Source organism: Ovis canadensis, chromosome 22, assembly GCF_042477335.2.
Source record: "Ovis canadensis isolate MfBH-ARS-UI-01 breed Bighorn chromosome 22, ARS-UI_OviCan_v2, whole genome shotgun sequence".
Classification (NCBI taxonomy): Eukaryota; Metazoa; Chordata; class Mammalia; order Artiodactyla; family Bovidae; genus Ovis; species Ovis canadensis.
Genome location: NC_091266.1, coordinates 58,039,057 through 58,056,882, shown reverse-complemented (window position 1 = coordinate 58,056,882; position 17,826 = coordinate 58,039,057). Strand labels below are relative to the sequence as shown.

Below are 17,826 nucleotides of genomic sequence, written 5' to 3'. Positions count from 1 at the left end.
TCACTGTCCACCTCCCCACTAGGGGACAGAGGACTTAGATCCTATTCTGGTCGAGAATCCCTGATACTGAAGAAGTGGCATCGCCAGCTAGATATTTTGTTGAGCTTTGCCTTTCCATAATTTGTAAAACAACAGATTTTTGCCTTCCCAGATATGTCCTTTTTTATAATATCTCAATATGCTTTTCAAACCCTACAGCTCTCTTGTATTTCTCCTTCCTTACAAGATTTTAATACACTTCATTAAGAGGGTAAGACAACCCCTCTGGAGAATCACCAAACTAAAGTATAATTTCTGAATTACCTATCATGATAAAGCTCAATAACTAAGCTTGAGTAAACAATTTTACTCAGTATTCAATTTAAATTGAAGCTTAAGTATTCAATATAAACAGAAGTAAACAGCATTGTTGGTAAAATGAATATTACAATGTTGAGTATATTCTGATTATTAAATCAAATTATTCAAACTTCATACTTGAAAACTAATGTAGAGACTTTTTATTCTTTTTAAGTCTGATCATCTTTTATTTATTTATTTAAATTTTTTTTTTTTTTTGCTGTCAGCTCTTCTGTCACCTGGGATCTTTGGTTGAGGCCCACAGGCTCTCTAGTTGGGTCACGGGGACCCTGGAGCATGCACATTCAGTAGTTGCCGAGTATGGGCTCAGTTGCTCCGTGGCATATGGAATCTTAGGTCCCCTACCAGGGCTCAAACCCACGTCCCCTGCACTGCAAGGCAGATTCTTCACCACTGGACCATCAGATAAATCCTCAAGACTTGTTTTCAAAATGGTCTACTGCAATCATCATAAAAGACACCTTTTACACTGGTCAGTTATAGTAACAAATTATATTGCTTTCCTTTGTTAAAATGTTTTCTTCAATTATATAAACTATAGAGTTATACCCTCATTTTCCACTCACTTTCTTATATTCAGAACTAACACTTTTCAGTTCAGTTGTGTCCAACTCTTTGCGACCCCATGGACTGTGGCACACCAGGCTTCCCTGTCCATCACCAACTCCCAGAGCTTGCTCAAATTCATGTCCGTCGAGTTGGTGATGCCATCCAACCATTTCATCCTCTGCCGTCCCCTTCTCCTCCTGTCTTCTATCTTTCCCAGCATTGGGGTCTTTTCCAATGAGTCTTTTCCAAAAACTTTTAGATTTTTCCAAATAAATTTTTATCAGTGTCTACCTAGTTTAGCAACTTAGAATTGAATCTGTTTGTTCTACAGAACTGCCAAAGATCACAAATGTCTCTTTGACTGATGATGAATAATGATAGAATATAAAATAGCCATATCTGCAAGAAAGACTTAAACTGTCTTTATTTTTCCAAATTCTAATAAAGTGAAACTTCTGTATACTGAAGCTAGAATGATAATGCATACAGAGTGTTAAAAGTAGTTTTGGAGAAAATACGGGTACATTTCTTCCCAAATTTTAAAAATGATTTTCTGTGCCTAAATTAAGCAGACTGTAAAGAAAAGACAGAAAGGGTCTCAGATCCAAGATGAAGGGCCCAAATGAGATCATTCAGTGAGATGGAGGTCCACAGCCCCCAACAAGGCACGGAGCTTAAAGTTTGATACCAGTGGCACCAGGGAGGGCCCACTTCTTTGGCTGTCCTGTCAGTATTCCGCACGGATGCACTTTGCGATGGTGTTCAGCTGGATATTTGAAGTTCCTTCATAAATTGTGCCTTATAGAAAGGGGAGAAAAGGAACATAAAAGAGTGGAGCCACAGTAAAAGAGTCTGTACGAGAATCAGGTCTGCAAACACCACCTCTGCATTTGCTATAAAACTTTACCAGGAACACTATCCAATGTCCCCTCAATGTGGTATTATTTGACAAGGTAACTCTACCTAAGAGATCACAATATTCCATTTGATTTACAGATTCCCAGAATCAGTATTAAACAGGTGAAGTTTCCCGTTCCTAAACTATCAATGCACCAGCCTGTATGGTTTCCTGGGAATAGGCAGCTTTTATAACTGCTAAGTTTCTATCTTCCTACCTGGCAGTAGAGCAGTGGAACGCTCAAGCTTGGTTACCCACTTAATGTCTAAAATTAGAACTGAGCTTCCAGCAACAGCATTAAGCCAATCAAAAATATTAACATTTTCAGTAAAAGAAAAATTAAGACAGTAGAATCTGTTGTGGTTTTATTGAAAGGCCTTCAGAGGCCATGAGGCATTTAAAAAGACAATTTGATGTTTAAAAAAGAATAAACCTACTTTTTTGAAGGAAGAAGTAGAGGGGGAAAAATCCAGCCACAAAAAAAGGAGAGCCAAGAAACATAGTAACTGAAGCGATTAAAACTGCCTCTGCCTAGGTACCAGTAACAACAACAAAAATATCAAACCAATACAACAGCCTAAAACACCTACAGAGTCAAATAAAACAAAATAAATGTTTAAAACTCTATTTACCAATCTTCGCATCTCGGAAATATTTTTCCACAGGGTAACTTTTGGTGTAGCCCACGCCTCCCATCCACTCGATACACTTGCTGGTAATGACGCCTGCAAGCTACCAAAAAGAAGCACAAATGACGCTGAAACCACATAACTTACACATGACCAACACTCTAAAATATTCTTAGTAACATGGATTCACTGCCATTGGCAACTGGAAGGATCAAGGTTATTTTGTAAATTAACATTTCTTTGTCCCAGTCTCTATACCATTTATGGAAAATTTCCTATTAGTTCATAAAATTCTTCTTTTCTTAAGACAATTAGGGTCTTTGTTTTAGACTCATACACTTGTCAACGGTGTCATTTACTCAGCAAATGTTAACCAAGGGCCTTCCTGTATCATCCACTCTGCCAGCCACAATGTCTGGGTGCTGACCGGTCATGGCCCTTTTGGTCTTGCTGGTCATTCGGAGAGACAGATGTTGAACCACGATCACTGAAACTGAAAAACTGTATGGGGTCAGAGAAAAGCCTGCAGGAGAAGCTTCCACGGTTTAGATGGGGCAATGGGTGAGGAAGGTACAGCCTCGCTGACAACTAAAGGACAAGTCAAAGGACATTTCAAACTGAGGACTGACACATAGAAAGGCTCCAAGGAGGGAGTGGGTTCATCGAGCTCCAAGGCCTGAGGACCAATGGGGTGGGATCGGGGTAAGCTGTGAACAGGGAATGGGTGTGGGCAGCAGTGGGCCTCATGTGATGTGAGCAGTTTAAATAACCTGCTGGCCCCCAAAGGTGTCCACAGGAGAATCCCCAGAAAGTATAAATGTGTATCACCTACATGGCATAGGAACTTGCAGGTCGGTTAAGTTAAGGGATGATCCCAGGTTATCCGGGGAGGTCCCGTGCCATCACAAGGGTCCTTATAAGGGAAAGAGGGAAGTAGAGAAGGGTGATGTGACCACAGACACAGGAAGAGCTAAACACAGGACACACTGCTGGCTCTGAAGACGGAGGAAGGGACCCTGAGACTCAGAAAGCGAGTGGGTTCTAGAAGCTGGGGAAGAAGAGGAGATGGACTTTCCCCTAGAGCCCCTAGGAAGGCAGCTCCACTGACACTCAAAGTTCACCCCATGTGTATGTGCATGCACACGTGTGTGTAGACACGTGTGTGAACGTGCATGCATGTGCGTGTGTGTGCTCAGTCACTCAGTCGTGTCCAACTCTCTGCAACCCCATGGACTGTAGCCTGCCAGGCTCCTCTGGGATTCTCCAGGCAAGAGTACTGGAGTGCACTGCCATGTTCTCCTCCAGGGGATCTTCCCGACCCAGGGATCGAACTCGAGTCTCTGCATTGCAGGTGGACTCTTTACCACTGCACCACCTGTGAGGCTCATTTCAGATGTCTTACCCCACAACTGTGAGACGATAGAACTGTCCTGTCTCAGGCACTAAATTTTTGGTAATTTGTTCAAAGCAACAATAGGTGAATAAAAAGGTCCCATTTGTTGTGAAGAGTCACTGAAGGGTTTAAAACTGGAGCATAGCATGGCCTCATGGACACCTTGAAAGGGACACTGGACTGGAGGAAGCCACAAGGACCATCGAGAAGTTAGAAGTTGCCTCCGGTGGTTTGGTAAAGACGTGGCACAGCTTGGACTAGATGACTGGTAATAAATACCAGGGGAGAGAGAAACAAATTCAAGACAAATTGAGCAGCAGAATTCTCGTAACGGATGACGGATTCAACAGGGAGTGGGAGCAAAGGAGGGGCGTTGAGGGGACTCAGGTTTGTGACTGTGCAGGGTGGGGAGGGAGGGTGGTGTTCGGGGGAGGGGAATGGGGTGGGTAAAGCAGAAGTGGATCTGTTAGTCTGGAGCTCAGAAAGGAGGTTGAAGCACAAGATTAGACCTGGGGACTGAAGGGGTTAAAGTAATATCTGAGGCCAGGGAGCGACTAACACACTACTGAGCCCTGTGATACGACCAAGTTTCAGCCCAAGTCCAACGTGTTACATGCAGAGTACAGTCAACACGAGGATGGTATCTTCCTGCTATTTTCTATTTCACGTTACCTCCAGGGCATTCGCTTCACCCCAACTTGGAACCACAGCCATGATGCCAGTGTTCAGCTGAGGCCCACCTAGGGATTTACAGTGGGGTTTCCACCTGAACTGGGTGACTTGGTTTCCACCCGAGAGCCACGGGAACACAGAAACCTTACAGAGTTAAAGCACCTCCTATGGCAGCTTTACTTTCTTGCATTTCCTGTGTAGCAACTAGAAGGTCCATGTTATTTTACTTGAAAAACAAACAAATGTTCGAGCAACATTCCTAAATGACAAGGTTAATAAATAAATATCTTAAAAATTAAAAGACTGCAACCTGAAACTATCACAGCATTGTTCATCAGCTATACTCCAATACAAAATAAAAAGTTAAAAATTTTAAAAGACTGCATTACTCTTGTTTGTTTTACCTCTGATGCATGGTACTTGGCCATAGATGCTTCTTTAATGATTGGCCTCCCAGCTTCTAAGAGCCTCGCAGCGTTGTATGTGAGTAATCGTGCAGCTTCCAGCTGGGTGGCTATGTGAGCCACTTGGTGTTGGAGCCCCTGGCATAGACAGATCCAAAGTAGAGAATCACAGTTTCTGGAAACACAGCTCATTGTCAAAATCCTGCCTGTATATGGAACACTGACAGACTCGAAACATACTTGCCCCAAAATAAACATTCATTTTGCAAAAGTGTTAGTTAGTTGTATCCAACTCTTTTTGACCTCATGGACTGTAGCCTGCCAAGCTCCTCTAGTCCATGGAATTTTCCAGGCAACAATACTGGAGTGGGTAGCCCCTTCAAGGGGCTTCTTCCTTGAAGATCCCCTTCAAGGGATCTTCCCAACCCAGGGATCGAACCCAGGTCTCCTGATTGCAGGCGGATTCTTTACTGTCTGAGCCACCAGAAGGCAGTTTAAAACCTGCAATCTAAAATAAACTGCTCCACATATTGCTTCTGAAAAATTTTTCAAAGCTCATGTAAATTGTTTACGACTGCCGAGATTTAAAGCTTTCCTTGGTGGCTCAGCGATAAAGAATCCGTCTGCAATGTAAGAGCCGTGGGAGATGCAGGTTTGATCCCTAGGTAGGGAAGATTCTCTTGAGGAAGGGCATGGCAAACCACTCCAGTATTCTTGCCTGGAGAATCTCATGAACAGGGAAGCCTGGCGGGCTACAGTCCATCAGGTCGAGAAGAGTCAGATAGATACAACTGAAGCAACTTAGCATGCACGTGAAGATTTAAAAGATCAATTATCGTAGAATTATGTTTAAAAATGTGTTATTTTTAATACTGTGTCAAGCACTTGGAACATCTGAAAGAAAGTGAAAGTCGCTCAGTTGTGTCTGGCTCTTTGCAACCCCACAGACTGTAGCCTGCCAGGCTCCTCTGTCCATGGAACTCTGCGGGCCAGAATACTGAAGAGGGTAGCTGTTCCCTTCTCCAAGGGATCTTCCTAATCCAGGGATCCAGGTCTCCAGCACTGCAGGCAGATTCTTTACCATCTGATTCACCAGAGAAGCCCCTTAAAACATCTATTTGATTCCAAATCATCCTTAAGAGTATGTAGTATTATCTTTATTTTACAGATGAAGCAGCTGAAGTTTGCAGAGGTGATGTAACATGCTCAAGGACTAAGCCAGCAAGACAAAGAACCAGGATTCTAACCCAGGATGTCTGACCACAAACCCCAGGCTCTGGAATTTGGAAGCCATGAGAAGGCAGCTCCCAAGTGCTCACCGGTATATCCTGAATCATGCCATAACCAGGCGTCAAAGACTACTGTACTACCCTTGGAGAAGGTCAGTGCAGTCACAAGTATACACACTGAGACCTATTCCTTCCTCCCTGTGCCTCTCCCATTAAAATCCCAGAGAGGATTCCCTTGCGGCTTTGTAATGAAACTTTTCATTAACAGGAAGACAAGAGAGTATGCAACGGTAGAAAGATGCTAATAATTACATACCTGAAAATCAAATACCCTTCTGCCAAATTGTTCCCTTTCTTTAATATATGGAATAGTGTAGTCAAAACAGCCTTGAGCCAGTCCCAGCATCTGTTAAAAAAAATCAGAATTTATTTTTTATTAATAGTTTATGTTCTTAATTATTCAGGTTACAAATTCTTTTTACAGGCAAATTGAAAAGTTGGGGTAGAGAAAGAACTAGGCATACCAAGATGGTGAGGCATATGTTAATGACCTTCACCCACTGCATTTATAGAACTTAAGTTCTAGTAATTGGGAGAAAGCTTCCCTGATGGCTCAGAGGGTAAAGAACCTGCCTGCCAATGCAGGAAATACAGGAGACTCGGGTTCGAGCCCTGGGTTGGGAAGATTTCCTGGAGAAGGAAATAGCAACCCACTCCATATGCTTGTCTGGGAAATCCCATGGACAGAGGAGCCTGGTGGGCTACAGTCCATGGGGTCGCAAAAAGTTGGATGTGACTAAGCAGGCAGGAGGGCAGGGGGTTCCATCTCCCTCTGTGTTCTATTGCCACTGTTACTAAGCTTAGATTAGGAAGTCATGAAGTCGTGAATTGGGAGAAAATGTGAGTAATTTCCTATGAAGAGGAGTACATTTGACTCCAGCACGGAGGCAGACTTTTTGGCATGGTTATGCCCACTTTTATGGATTCTTCTTTAAGCTTGAGTTTCTAGGCACAAACTAAGCCTCAGAAATTTTATCGCTTCTGAACCTTCTATCTTCCGGTCCATTTCGTATATGATCAGGATTAATAACAGCTTTGGTGCTGAATAAGACTCTTGAGAGCCCCTTGAACAGCAAGGAGATCAAACCAGTCAATCCTAAAGAAAACCTTGAATATTCATTGGCAGGACTGATGCTGAAGCTGAAGTTCTAATACTTTGGTTGCCGATTACGATGAGCTGACTCAGTAGAAAAGACCCTGATGCTGGGAAAGACTGAAGGCAGGAGGAAAAGAGGGTGACAGAGGATGAGGTGGTTGGACGGATTCACCGACTCAATGGACATGAGTTTGAGCGAACTCTGGGAGATGGTGAAGGACAGGGAAGCCTGGCATGCTGCAGTCCAAGGGGTCGCAAAGAGCTGGATAGGACTTAGCGACTGAATGACAAGAGCTTCAGTGGGTTGGGTGTCAGAACGTAAAGGAGCAGTGTTTCTCAACCCTGACAGCACGTCAGAATCATCTAGGGGAGCTCAAATAATAAAAATACCAATGTGGGGCCACCCTGAGCAGTAACCTCTCCAGGACCACAAATGCTCAGCCACCCTCCTTCCCTTGCCACTTGACTTAGAGCAGAATATGAGAGGGACCCTTTTCATACTGTTCATGGGGTTCTCAAGGCAAGAATACGGAAGTGGTTTGCCATTCCCATCCCCAGTGGACCACGTTTTGTCAGAACCCTCCATCTGCCTGGCCTGCTGCAGTCCATGGGGTCACAGAGTTGGACACGACTGAGTGACTGGACTGAACTGATGAGAGGGACCATAAAGGTAAGTCTGCCCAGCACTCGGGGTGAGTCCTTCAAGGCACAGCGCTTCTTTCTGGGGCAACGAAAATGTTCTAGGGTAAGAGTGGTGACCGCTAAGCAACATTGGGAATATAACACATGCTACTGAATTATTCACTTTAAAATGACTAATTTTGTTAAACAAACCTCACCTCAATAAATTATTTTCAATGGTGGAAAAACAAACAAACAATGTGAGGGTCTAGCAACCAAACCCCAACCCTGGGCGTGGGACGGAAGGGGGAGGGAGAGCGGGCCTGAGCACTAGCCTCCTGAAAACTCTTTAATGATTTAATGCACAGTGGGAGTTGGGGACAACTGACACAGAGGTGCCAGTAAAAATATCAGTGTATACATCCGAGGAACAAATCAGGATATGGTGGCAGTTATAGCTGGACTGTCTCACTGCCATCCCCATCTCCATCAGAACTGAATGAATTTGAGCTTAGAAACTGTTTCTACATTTCAACATTAGGTAGCTGTTAAATCACTATCTAATTACATCAAAGCATGTAGGTTTTAGAAAAAGGAAAAAGAAAATCAATAGTTAAAGCTTTTGGGGGAAATGCCCACAAGCTTATCAATATTTCATTAGTGTTCATTCAAATTTTTCCTCAGCCTTTTACTTTGAACTTTCTGGAGGATGGAATATTATGCCCCATTATATTAAGGACAAAACCCAAACCAAGTCAAAACCCCAAAAGCAAATTAAAATGAGGCAACAACTCACTGCACTTTTGGCTGTGAGAGAAGATGCTGCTGCTAAACTCTTACAACTGAAGTTCACAGGATGCCAACAATATAGCAAATGGACACAAATTGTAGTAATCACTTGTCAGTCAACACAGGCTTTTCCAAAACAGAGTACAATGTGTTCACTATAAACAGTGAAAAACTAAAATTCTTTACAACTATAGAGTTTTGAGGATGGATGCCTTCAGTTCACTGTTACAGGTACCTCCTCCTCTAAAAGTCATTCACAGTATTAATGAAGAAACAATAACTACCAGACCTTACTCTTCGTTTCTCTTTTTTCTGACCTTAACTTTTAATTAGGTTATACGATAACTTGGAGTAATTAGACTAAAGCCCAGGCTGTGTATTTACTGCCAGCCATCTGTATTATTTATGTGTCTGGGAAGAACAAAATCCAGTGCTGTAGTTTTTAATGCCATATCTGATGAAGCGGAATCACAGAAAAACTTTAAAATGAAAAGACAGTTCTCTTTACTGATATGTTATCTGTGCTTTGTGGGAAATATGGGTTAAGTTTTGAGCTAAGAATATTTTTAGCAGATTAACAGCAGTGAAGAAAAATCTGGAGTAAAATTATAATCTAACTACTCCAAATAGTTGATATATGCAGTATCTTCAAAATCTAAAAGCTGTAAGTTTTTGAATTCTGAATACTCATTGATTATAAGTTAATATGTTACAAAAATGAATTCATAAAACCAAAGATTTCATTTTGTGATTCATTTTGTGTCATCTAATACAAAAATTTAATATGCTATTTAAAGGGCAAATTTGGTTAAAAAAATTGAATAGTTCTTATCTTATATATGTTTAATTGTTGCCATTTTATCTCTAAGTGCCAGGCCAAAAAGTTGTTTGATTTTCACATGCAAAACACTAAGTAAAAATCTTTCATTATCTACAGAGACTCTCACTAAGACTGTAACGTCTTCCTTTTTTTAAAAAATTTATTTACTTATTTCAAATGTTTATTTATTTATCTGGTTACATTGGGTCTTGGTTGTGGCACCTGGCACCTTTGATCTCCCTTGCAGCACGTGTGATCTGCAGCCGTGGCTTGTGCTATCTGGTTCCCCGACCACAGATCAAACCCGGGCCCCCTGCACTGGGAACCTGGAGTCAGCTACTGGACTGCCAGGGAAGTCCCCTGAATGTTACTTATTCTTAATTTTTAAAATTGCAAAATGAATTGCATGCTTTGAAAAGTTGATTTTCAAAAAAAAAATACCACATTTAATCTACAATGTACTTAAGTTATCGATCTAGGTATTAGATAATACTTTAATGCTCTCAAAGCAGAAAAAAACTGTTAGCTCTAAGCCACTGTTTGGGTCTCAGGACATTACATAATTGACCAAAGCGGAATTTTAAAGAAATCAGCCAGAAGCTATTCTTTCACTTCATGGAAGGGAAGGGCGCCATCTTGTGTTGACAAACTTCCAAATACTCACTGGTTTTACTGATTTTTTTTTTCTTTTTACATTTTAATTGACTGTGTGAGGAAGAGTCAAGTTAAAGGGTAAAATCTGACTAACCTGTGCAGCGATTCCTATTCTGCCTTCATTAAGACTCCCGATGGCGTATTTATAGCCATGCCCAACTTGTCCCAGGATATTTGTTTTTGGAACCTGAAAAGAAAAATATGCAGTTATTTCTCAATTTAATTTGCCATAATTCATTTTGATTATATATTTTTAAATGCACATATACTCTCAATTTCTGTGATAACACTCTAGCATAGTATTCATTAAACTCCAAGGAAATTGTCCAGTATGTCTCTGTAACTCCTTCTAAACTGCTTCCCACGCACTCTCAGAGAGATAGAACTCAAGTCCACGCTGTTCACTACTGCATTCTCCAGAGCCTAGCACAGACATCTGTTGGATCTAGAAGAATGAAATCTCATACAATTAATCAACAACATAAATGAATAACAATTTCCGCCCCCCTCCCCGAACTCTTACTTGTATGATACAATGTGAGATAAACTATCAGGAATAACAGAAAACGTAGACGGGTAGTCAGCCTTTCTTCTGTTGAGACTATTATTGCGACAAAAATCAATGCAGGGGTGTGTGTGGACACATGCATGTGGACACAAGATAAAGGAGGAGTGAAGAAACAGATTAAGCTGTTTACTCATACTTAAAAAAATCTAGATCAGGAGCAATTAAAAAAAACATACACTTAGCAGAATTCCCTGGTGGTCCAGTGGTTAGGACTCTGCGCTTTCACTGCTGGGGGCACAGGTTTGGTCCCTGGTTGGGGAACTAAGATCTCACAAGCCGTGTGGCATGGCCACAAAAATAAACCTGCTTTATAGATAGCAGGAGAGAAATGAAAAAAAAAATACACTTAGCTTCTTAACATGAGCAGTTAGGAGACAAGAGTGGGCAGCGTGGGGAAAGCAAAGGGAGATGAGAAGAAACAGAGTTGGGGTGCAGCAGTGAGGCTCACACGACCCCATAAGGACACCCCAGGAGCACATACACAGTCACCAGGGAGCCAAAAAGGTGACATTCTCACCACTGGCAGCTGATGGATCGCTGCTATATCTCAGTCAAGTCTAAAGCACCCCATTCTAGTCATCGCTTCTTTTCTTTTTAAGACTCAGCTCTCACCTGCGGGGGCTGCCTGGCTGTTTTCCACTCTTACTGGGCAACAGCCCCACCTTGTGGCCTTGCTGTGGGATTCCTCCTCCAAAGCCATGTTTGGTACACAAGTAACAGGTTGCTAAACTATGAATGAGATGACTTCTCGGGGTTGACACTTGAGACCAGCGGCTGGGCAGACAGGTTTCCATCTTTGGTCTCAACGCTTGTGAGAAGCACACTGAGGTCATGACCTCAACTAAGATCACTGTTCAAGAGGTTTACAAAATACTCTCCTGTGTAGGACTAACAATTTTGATACCTTACTCCCAACTATGCATACAGGCAGAGCGTATTCCTTGTCTAAGATACCCACCTTGACATTTTCAAATGTGATTGGGCAGGTGGAAGACGCTCTGATTCCCAATTTGTTCTCTGGTTTCCCTACATGAAGGCCCTCGGTCTCACCGTCGACCAAGAAGCAGGTAATTCCTTTATACCCCTGAAATGAAGATTTAAAATGCTATCACCACTTTGACTGAGAAGATCTCTTGTTCCCAAAGGGCTCAAAGTAAACAGAAAACTAAAAGCAGACTTTAGCATTAATTACTAATGAACTCAGAATTGCACCATGTGTGTTATGAAACCAGAGTGGTGAAAGTAGATTCAAAATCAAGAATTTTACTCTTTATTTTACACTTTCAGAAACCACTGTTGCTATTAAAATTATTAAGCAACACAAAAGTATTACATGATTAATTCCCCATCTTCAACTTAACTTTATTTTATAAAGTTTCAAAATTTAATTAAATTAAATGTTACCCTAGAGAAAAAACAAAAGCAATGTTTACCATTTTGCTATATGTCTATTTTTCAACTGAACGTGTACGAGCGTGTTCAGTTATGTCCAACTCTTTGCAACCCCATGGGCTGTGGCCCACCATGCTCCTCTGTCCATGATGGATACTCTAGGCAAGAAAACTGGAACGGGTTGCCATTGTCACCTCCAGGGGTTCATCTAGACTCAGGATTTGAACCTGTGTCTCCTGTGACTCCTGCATTGGCAGATTCTTTACTCCTGAGCCATCTGGGAAGCCCTTTTTCTTTTAAATAAGAACAAGCCTTTCTTATTTTAAGAATGTAATAAAACATTCTTAAAAATAAATGTGCTAGAAAAAGAATTTTAAAAAATAAATGTGCTAGGGGACTTCCCTGGCTGTCCAGTGGTTAAGACTTCACCTTTCAATGTAAGAGGTGTGGGTTTAATCCCTGGTTGGGGAGCTGAGATCCCACATGCCTCCTGGCCAAAAAATAAAACAGAAGCAACACTGTAACAGATTCAATAAAACTTAAAATGATCCACATCAAAAATAAATAAATGTACTTAAATAGCTACTTAAATTCTTCATTATTAAACAGAAAATCTGAAATTCTATAAAATTCAATATTTTAGCCTCCTGTCTAACAGATTAGGAGATTAATTAAATGGTCTTCCATGTAGCTAAAATTTATTGTTAATTGTAATATTTGTTTTAGGAGTTTAGTAAATAAGCGGATGAAAAGATGTCGGCTGTCTAACTTTTCCAATTCTGAGGAGTATGAAGAATTTAAGACTAAGTCCTAAGAAGAAAATGCAAGCAAGGAAAAGAAACAAAGAGAAAAGATGAGGGGGGCAACAGTGAGCACGTTTGTCCTCAAACTTACAGCAGAAAAGTCTGCATTTGCCATCACCAAGAACAGCCCAGCAATCTCAGCGCTGCTAATCCACATCTTTGACCCGTTGATGATGTAATAATCTCCCTTTTTATCAGCTCTGGTCTTCATAGCAAATGAATCGCTACCTGCTCCAGCCTCTGAAATGCAGATACTTGATGCCTACACATGAGAGGAAAAAATTCCAAATTAAGACTTGTATTTATATTCTGCATAACAAATACCCACTTACAGCAAAATCAACATTTGAAAATCAAAAACTTTCAGCTACTTCCAAAAGCCTGTATGTATCAAAATAGTAATGGCATTCTGACAGCATTATTTCCCAAAATATATTCCACTATTTGTCTAGGTCAGACTTAAAGATCTAAGCACATATTCAAAGTTATGTTTCATTAAACTGGTTTTCATAATCGCAATGTAAATGAAACCACCAATCAAAATAATAGATAAAACAGAAATGATTTAATTGTGCAACGGTCATTCTCTAAATTTCCGAGTGTATTTTTCTAGAGTGTATTAGCCACTCAATCATGTCCAACTCTCTGCAATCCCATAGACTGTAGCCCACCATGCTCCTCTATCCATGGAATTCTCCCAGCAAGAATACTGGAGTGGGGTGTCGTACCCTTCTCCAGGGGATCTTTCTGATCCAGGGATTCAACCCAGGTCTCCTGCATTGCAGGCACATTCTTTACTGTCTGAGCCACCAGGTTAGCATTAATTTACTGAGCACTGCTTGAGTAATAATCACTCCATGGCAAATAGATGGGGAAACAGTGGAAACAGTGGCTGACTTTATTTTTCTGGGCTCCAAAATCACTGCAGATAGTGATTACAGCCGTGAAATTAAAAAACGCTTACTCCTTGGAAGGAAAAGTTATGACCAACCTACATAGCATATTAAAAAGCAGAGACATCACTTTGTCAACAAAGGTCCGTCTAATCAAGGCTATGGTTTTTCCAGTGGTCATGTATGGATGTGAGAGTTGGACTGTGAAGAAAGCTGACTGCTGAAGAATGGATGCTTTTGAACTGTGGTGTTGGAGAAGACTCTTGAGAGTCCCTTGGACTGCAAGGAGATCCAACCAGTCCATCCTAAAGGAGAGCAGTCCTGGGTGTTCACTGGAAGGACTGATATTGAAGCTGAAACTCCAATACTTTGGCCACCTGATGCCAAGAGCTGACTCATTTGAGAAGACCCTGATGCTGGGAAAGATTGAGGGCAGGAGGAGAAGGGGACAACAGAGGATGAGATGGTTGGATGGCATCACTAACTCAATGGACACGAGTTTAGGTGGACTCCAGGAGTTGGTGATGGACAGGGAGGCCTGGCGTGCTGGGGTTCATGGGGTCACAAAGAGTCGGACACAACTGAGCGACTGAACTGAGCTGAGTAATTAGTGGTGCTGTGTTGTTGTCTTAAACAGAAAAGTCAACACTGTAGCTACTTTTCTCCTGAAAACATCCTACATTTAGACAAGATCAGATCCATTTAGACAAGACAGATCAGAACAACTCATGTCAACTCACCTTTTCAGTAGCTAACTTGGGCAAATAGGTAGCCTTCTGTTCTTCGGTTCCATATTTTCCAATCATCCTGTTAATTAATGTGTTCTGAATGTCACATACCAGAGCCACAGATGCATCAACTTTGGCTAACTCCTCTATCACTAGGACAGAGGAAAAAAATGAAGCTCCTGTTCCTCCATATTTTGCGTCAATTTCAATACCCATCAACTAAAGGAAAAAGAAGGAAACATATATTAAGAAAGCTATTTTTTATATGGGACAATTTCTTGCAAGAATGAGTTCAAAAATAATTTGTAACTATATAAGTTCTTAATTTTTAAATTCTGTATATATCTCTTATTTTTATTTGGTATGGCTCTATCCCTCTAAGTAACAAAAATAAATCTGTAACAGAAATATATATTTTCAAAGGATAAAATGACATGCTGGAACTATCAATTATTTGCTTTGGGAATCTAAAAAACAAAAATAAGAGAGGTAAAATGTTTTAAAAGATACTGAAATGGAATAGTAATAAAATATGTAATAAGGAAACTGGAGAAAGCAGTGAATATCTCCAGTCTCATTGAGCAGAATGTCTTTGAGTCAGTCCCCTCCACCTTGACCCTTTAAACTGAGACAGTAATTGAATAAATAGCTGAATGGCCATTCCTTTTGGGGCCATTTCAGCAAGTCCAGATGGTTAGCAGACCACATGTGGTAGTGTTTCCTAGAATCACACAAGACAAGGCCCAGCTGCCTGGTAATCACAGTCAAAACTGATCAAGGCTTTTCAGTAACTGCCTGACTGTTCAATAACCAGTCCTCAGCCTGGAACATGAAACATCCACAATATTCCGTTTTTTAAGTGTCCTCGTTTCAGAAAAAGAATGTGTGCATATGTAATTCAAGACCCAAAACTGTGTATTTGCTGATTTCTCTTCACATAGAATAAATCTTCTGCCTTTTACTAAGGGGGAAAAGGAGAAGGAAATGGCAACCCACTCCAGGCTTGCCTGGGAAATCCCATGGACAGAGGAGCCTGGGAGACTATGGCCCAAGGGGTCACAAGAGTCAGACATGACTTAGCAGCTAAACAACAACATGCAAATCCCAGAGTTCCCAAATATTAACTTTTATATTCAGCATCTGCATAGACTTACTTAGCATACTTGGTTGCCTTATGGCCATCAGAATTCTTTCATGCTCACCTATCTTTAGTTTGCTTCCTGATATTTGTGGCTTGCATCAGCAATTCCCAACTTACTGTGACATTAGAACATTATTTCTGTGGGTTAATTCTACTTTATTAAAATTTAATGGGGTAAATAGCATACTTACTTAATACATCATTGGGCTTCCCTTGTGGCTCAGCTGGTAAAGAATCCGCCTGCAATGCAGGAGACCTGGGTTTGATCTGTGGGTTGGGAAGATCCCCTGGAGAAGGGAAAGGCCACCCACTCCAGGATTCTGACCTGGAGAATTCCATGGACTTTATAGTCCATGGGGTTGCAAAGAGTCGGACATGACTGAGAGACTTTCACTTCACTCACTTAAGAGGGGAAAAAAAGACACAAAGCTGTGACCAGGCAAAGAGGAATGCTTCTCTCTGCCTTCTCCAGGTAGTAGGGAGTTGCATGCGCTACAGCCAGGGTATGTTTTTAGCTGATGACAAACTTAGCTGATAGGAAGTGAGAACCACAAGGGGGAAGATAGAAAGGCTGAGCAAACCAGCAATGATGTTCTGTGAGGAATTCAGGACTGGGAGGTGCCTGAAGGCTGACGGAGGCATGAGAATATCGGACTATCGTATCTTTAACAGCTGTCAAGAGACATTGCTTCTCTAAAAAGGTCACCGATGGACATATTTGTCAGTTATCTTGGCAGGCGACCTCTGTAGAGGTCAGAAGTTAGGAGTCACGTGAGGCTGAGAATAGCTGATCCAAGATGTGAAATGAAGCAGACCCCCCCAAGGGGTGTGTGACAAGCAGGCAGGAGTGACTGTGACGTGGCAGGCAACCTGTCGCTGCAAATGACGCTGCCTGCAAGAACTACCCCCTCGAGAGAGTGAAGCTCAAAGTGTGGGACCCCAAGACCGCTCAGAGAAGTCTTGAGGTTCTGTAAATGGACCTGGCTGAGAAATGGATGCTTTCTGAACCATTGTGACTTCACATAAGATTCTATTTTCCCAACAGTTTCACCGCTAAAAGAAAATTGAAAAACTATTGTATGGTATTAAAAAAAAACAAAGGTAGTATTATTTGAACAGTAAGAAAAAAAAAATTACTGGAAAAGGCTAATTTTCAAACAGGATAACTGGTTAGGATTTAAGCCAATGGCTCTGAACTAATAGGGACTATTAGTTCTGGAACAGCCTTGTGTGCTAACTTGCTAAGTGTCCGACTCTGTGCGACCCCATGGACAGTAGCCCACCAGGCTCCTATGTCCATGGGATTCTCCAGGCAAGGATACTGGAGTGGGTTGCCATGCCCTCTCCGGGCGATCTTCCCAATCCAGGGATAGAACCTGCATCTCTGCCTGGGGTAGCCTTGCATGTGTGTGCTTAGTTGCTCAGTCATGTCCCACTCTTGGTGACCCCATGGACTGTAGCCCAGCAGGCTCTTCGGGGATTCTACAGGCAGGAATACTGGAGTGGGTTGCCATGCCTTCCTCCAGGGTATCTTCCCGACTCAGGGATTGAACCCAGGTCTCCCACACTGCAGGCAGATTCTTTACCAGCTGAGCTATCAGGGATAGCCTTAGTATTGGGGTGGGGGGGAGGCGGGGAACAAAAACTTCCCACCTATACAGAAGGGAGAAGCGAAGAGTCTGGTGATTCTGAAATGTTCTCCGTGGGGTTCCCATGATGATAACCTCTCCCTATATTCACAGTCAGAACATTTCTATTTTTATCCATTTCATATACTGTGCTTCTATTAAAGCACAATTAAAAAGTTGGAAATTGGTTGCCTGGGTTAAATTTGATGGATTTCAGATACGAACCTCTTGCTTTTAGGTTTCCTACATACACAGAGAGTCAGGTAGATGCTCTGGTATGAAGTTTTACTAAAGCGAGGTTTTGTAACCTTGGCGTTACTGAGCTGGATAATTGTGTGTCTCAGCAGCCCATCCTGTGCACTCTGCAATGTTCGGCCTGCATCTTACTGGACATCAGTTGCACACCTAGTGGTGACTACCACATCTTCAGACATTGCCAGATGTCCTCTGGGGAACAAAAATAGCCCCCAGTTGAATACCACTGGTCTGAAGAAATCAC

The 17,826-nt window shown here is 41.8% G+C and overlaps 1 protein-coding gene across 5 annotated transcripts in view; it reads right to left on the bottom strand.

Annotated features, from left to right (window-relative positions):
• Positions 1–1,309: 1,309 nt before the first annotated feature.
• The window catches only part of ACADSB (acyl-CoA dehydrogenase short/branched chain), a 36,923-nt gene continuing 20,406 nt past the window's right edge, over positions 1,310–17,826 (bottom strand). For 4 of the 5 annotated variants that reach the window (XM_069566783.1, XM_069566786.1, XM_069566784.1 and 1 more), the window contains 8 exons: positions 14,571–14,777; positions 13,029–13,199; positions 11,701–11,826; positions 10,269–10,361; positions 6,451–6,540; positions 4,906–5,043; positions 2,440–2,539; positions 1,310–1,707 (listed from right to left, as the gene is read on the bottom strand). In XM_069566783.1, coding sequence (XP_069422884.1) covers positions 1,637–1,707; positions 2,440–2,539; positions 4,906–5,043; positions 6,451–6,540; positions 10,269–10,361; positions 11,701–11,826; positions 13,029–13,199; positions 14,571–14,777 — 996 coding nt within the window. In that variant the 3' untranslated portion in view covers positions 1,310–1,636. Of the gene's footprint in view, positions 1,708–2,439; positions 2,540–3,268; positions 3,350–3,838; positions 5,044–6,450; positions 6,541–10,268; positions 10,362–11,700; positions 11,827–13,028; positions 13,200–14,570; positions 14,778–17,826 lie in introns of those variants that run through there. The other variant, XR_011252014.1, reaches the window with a different exon arrangement.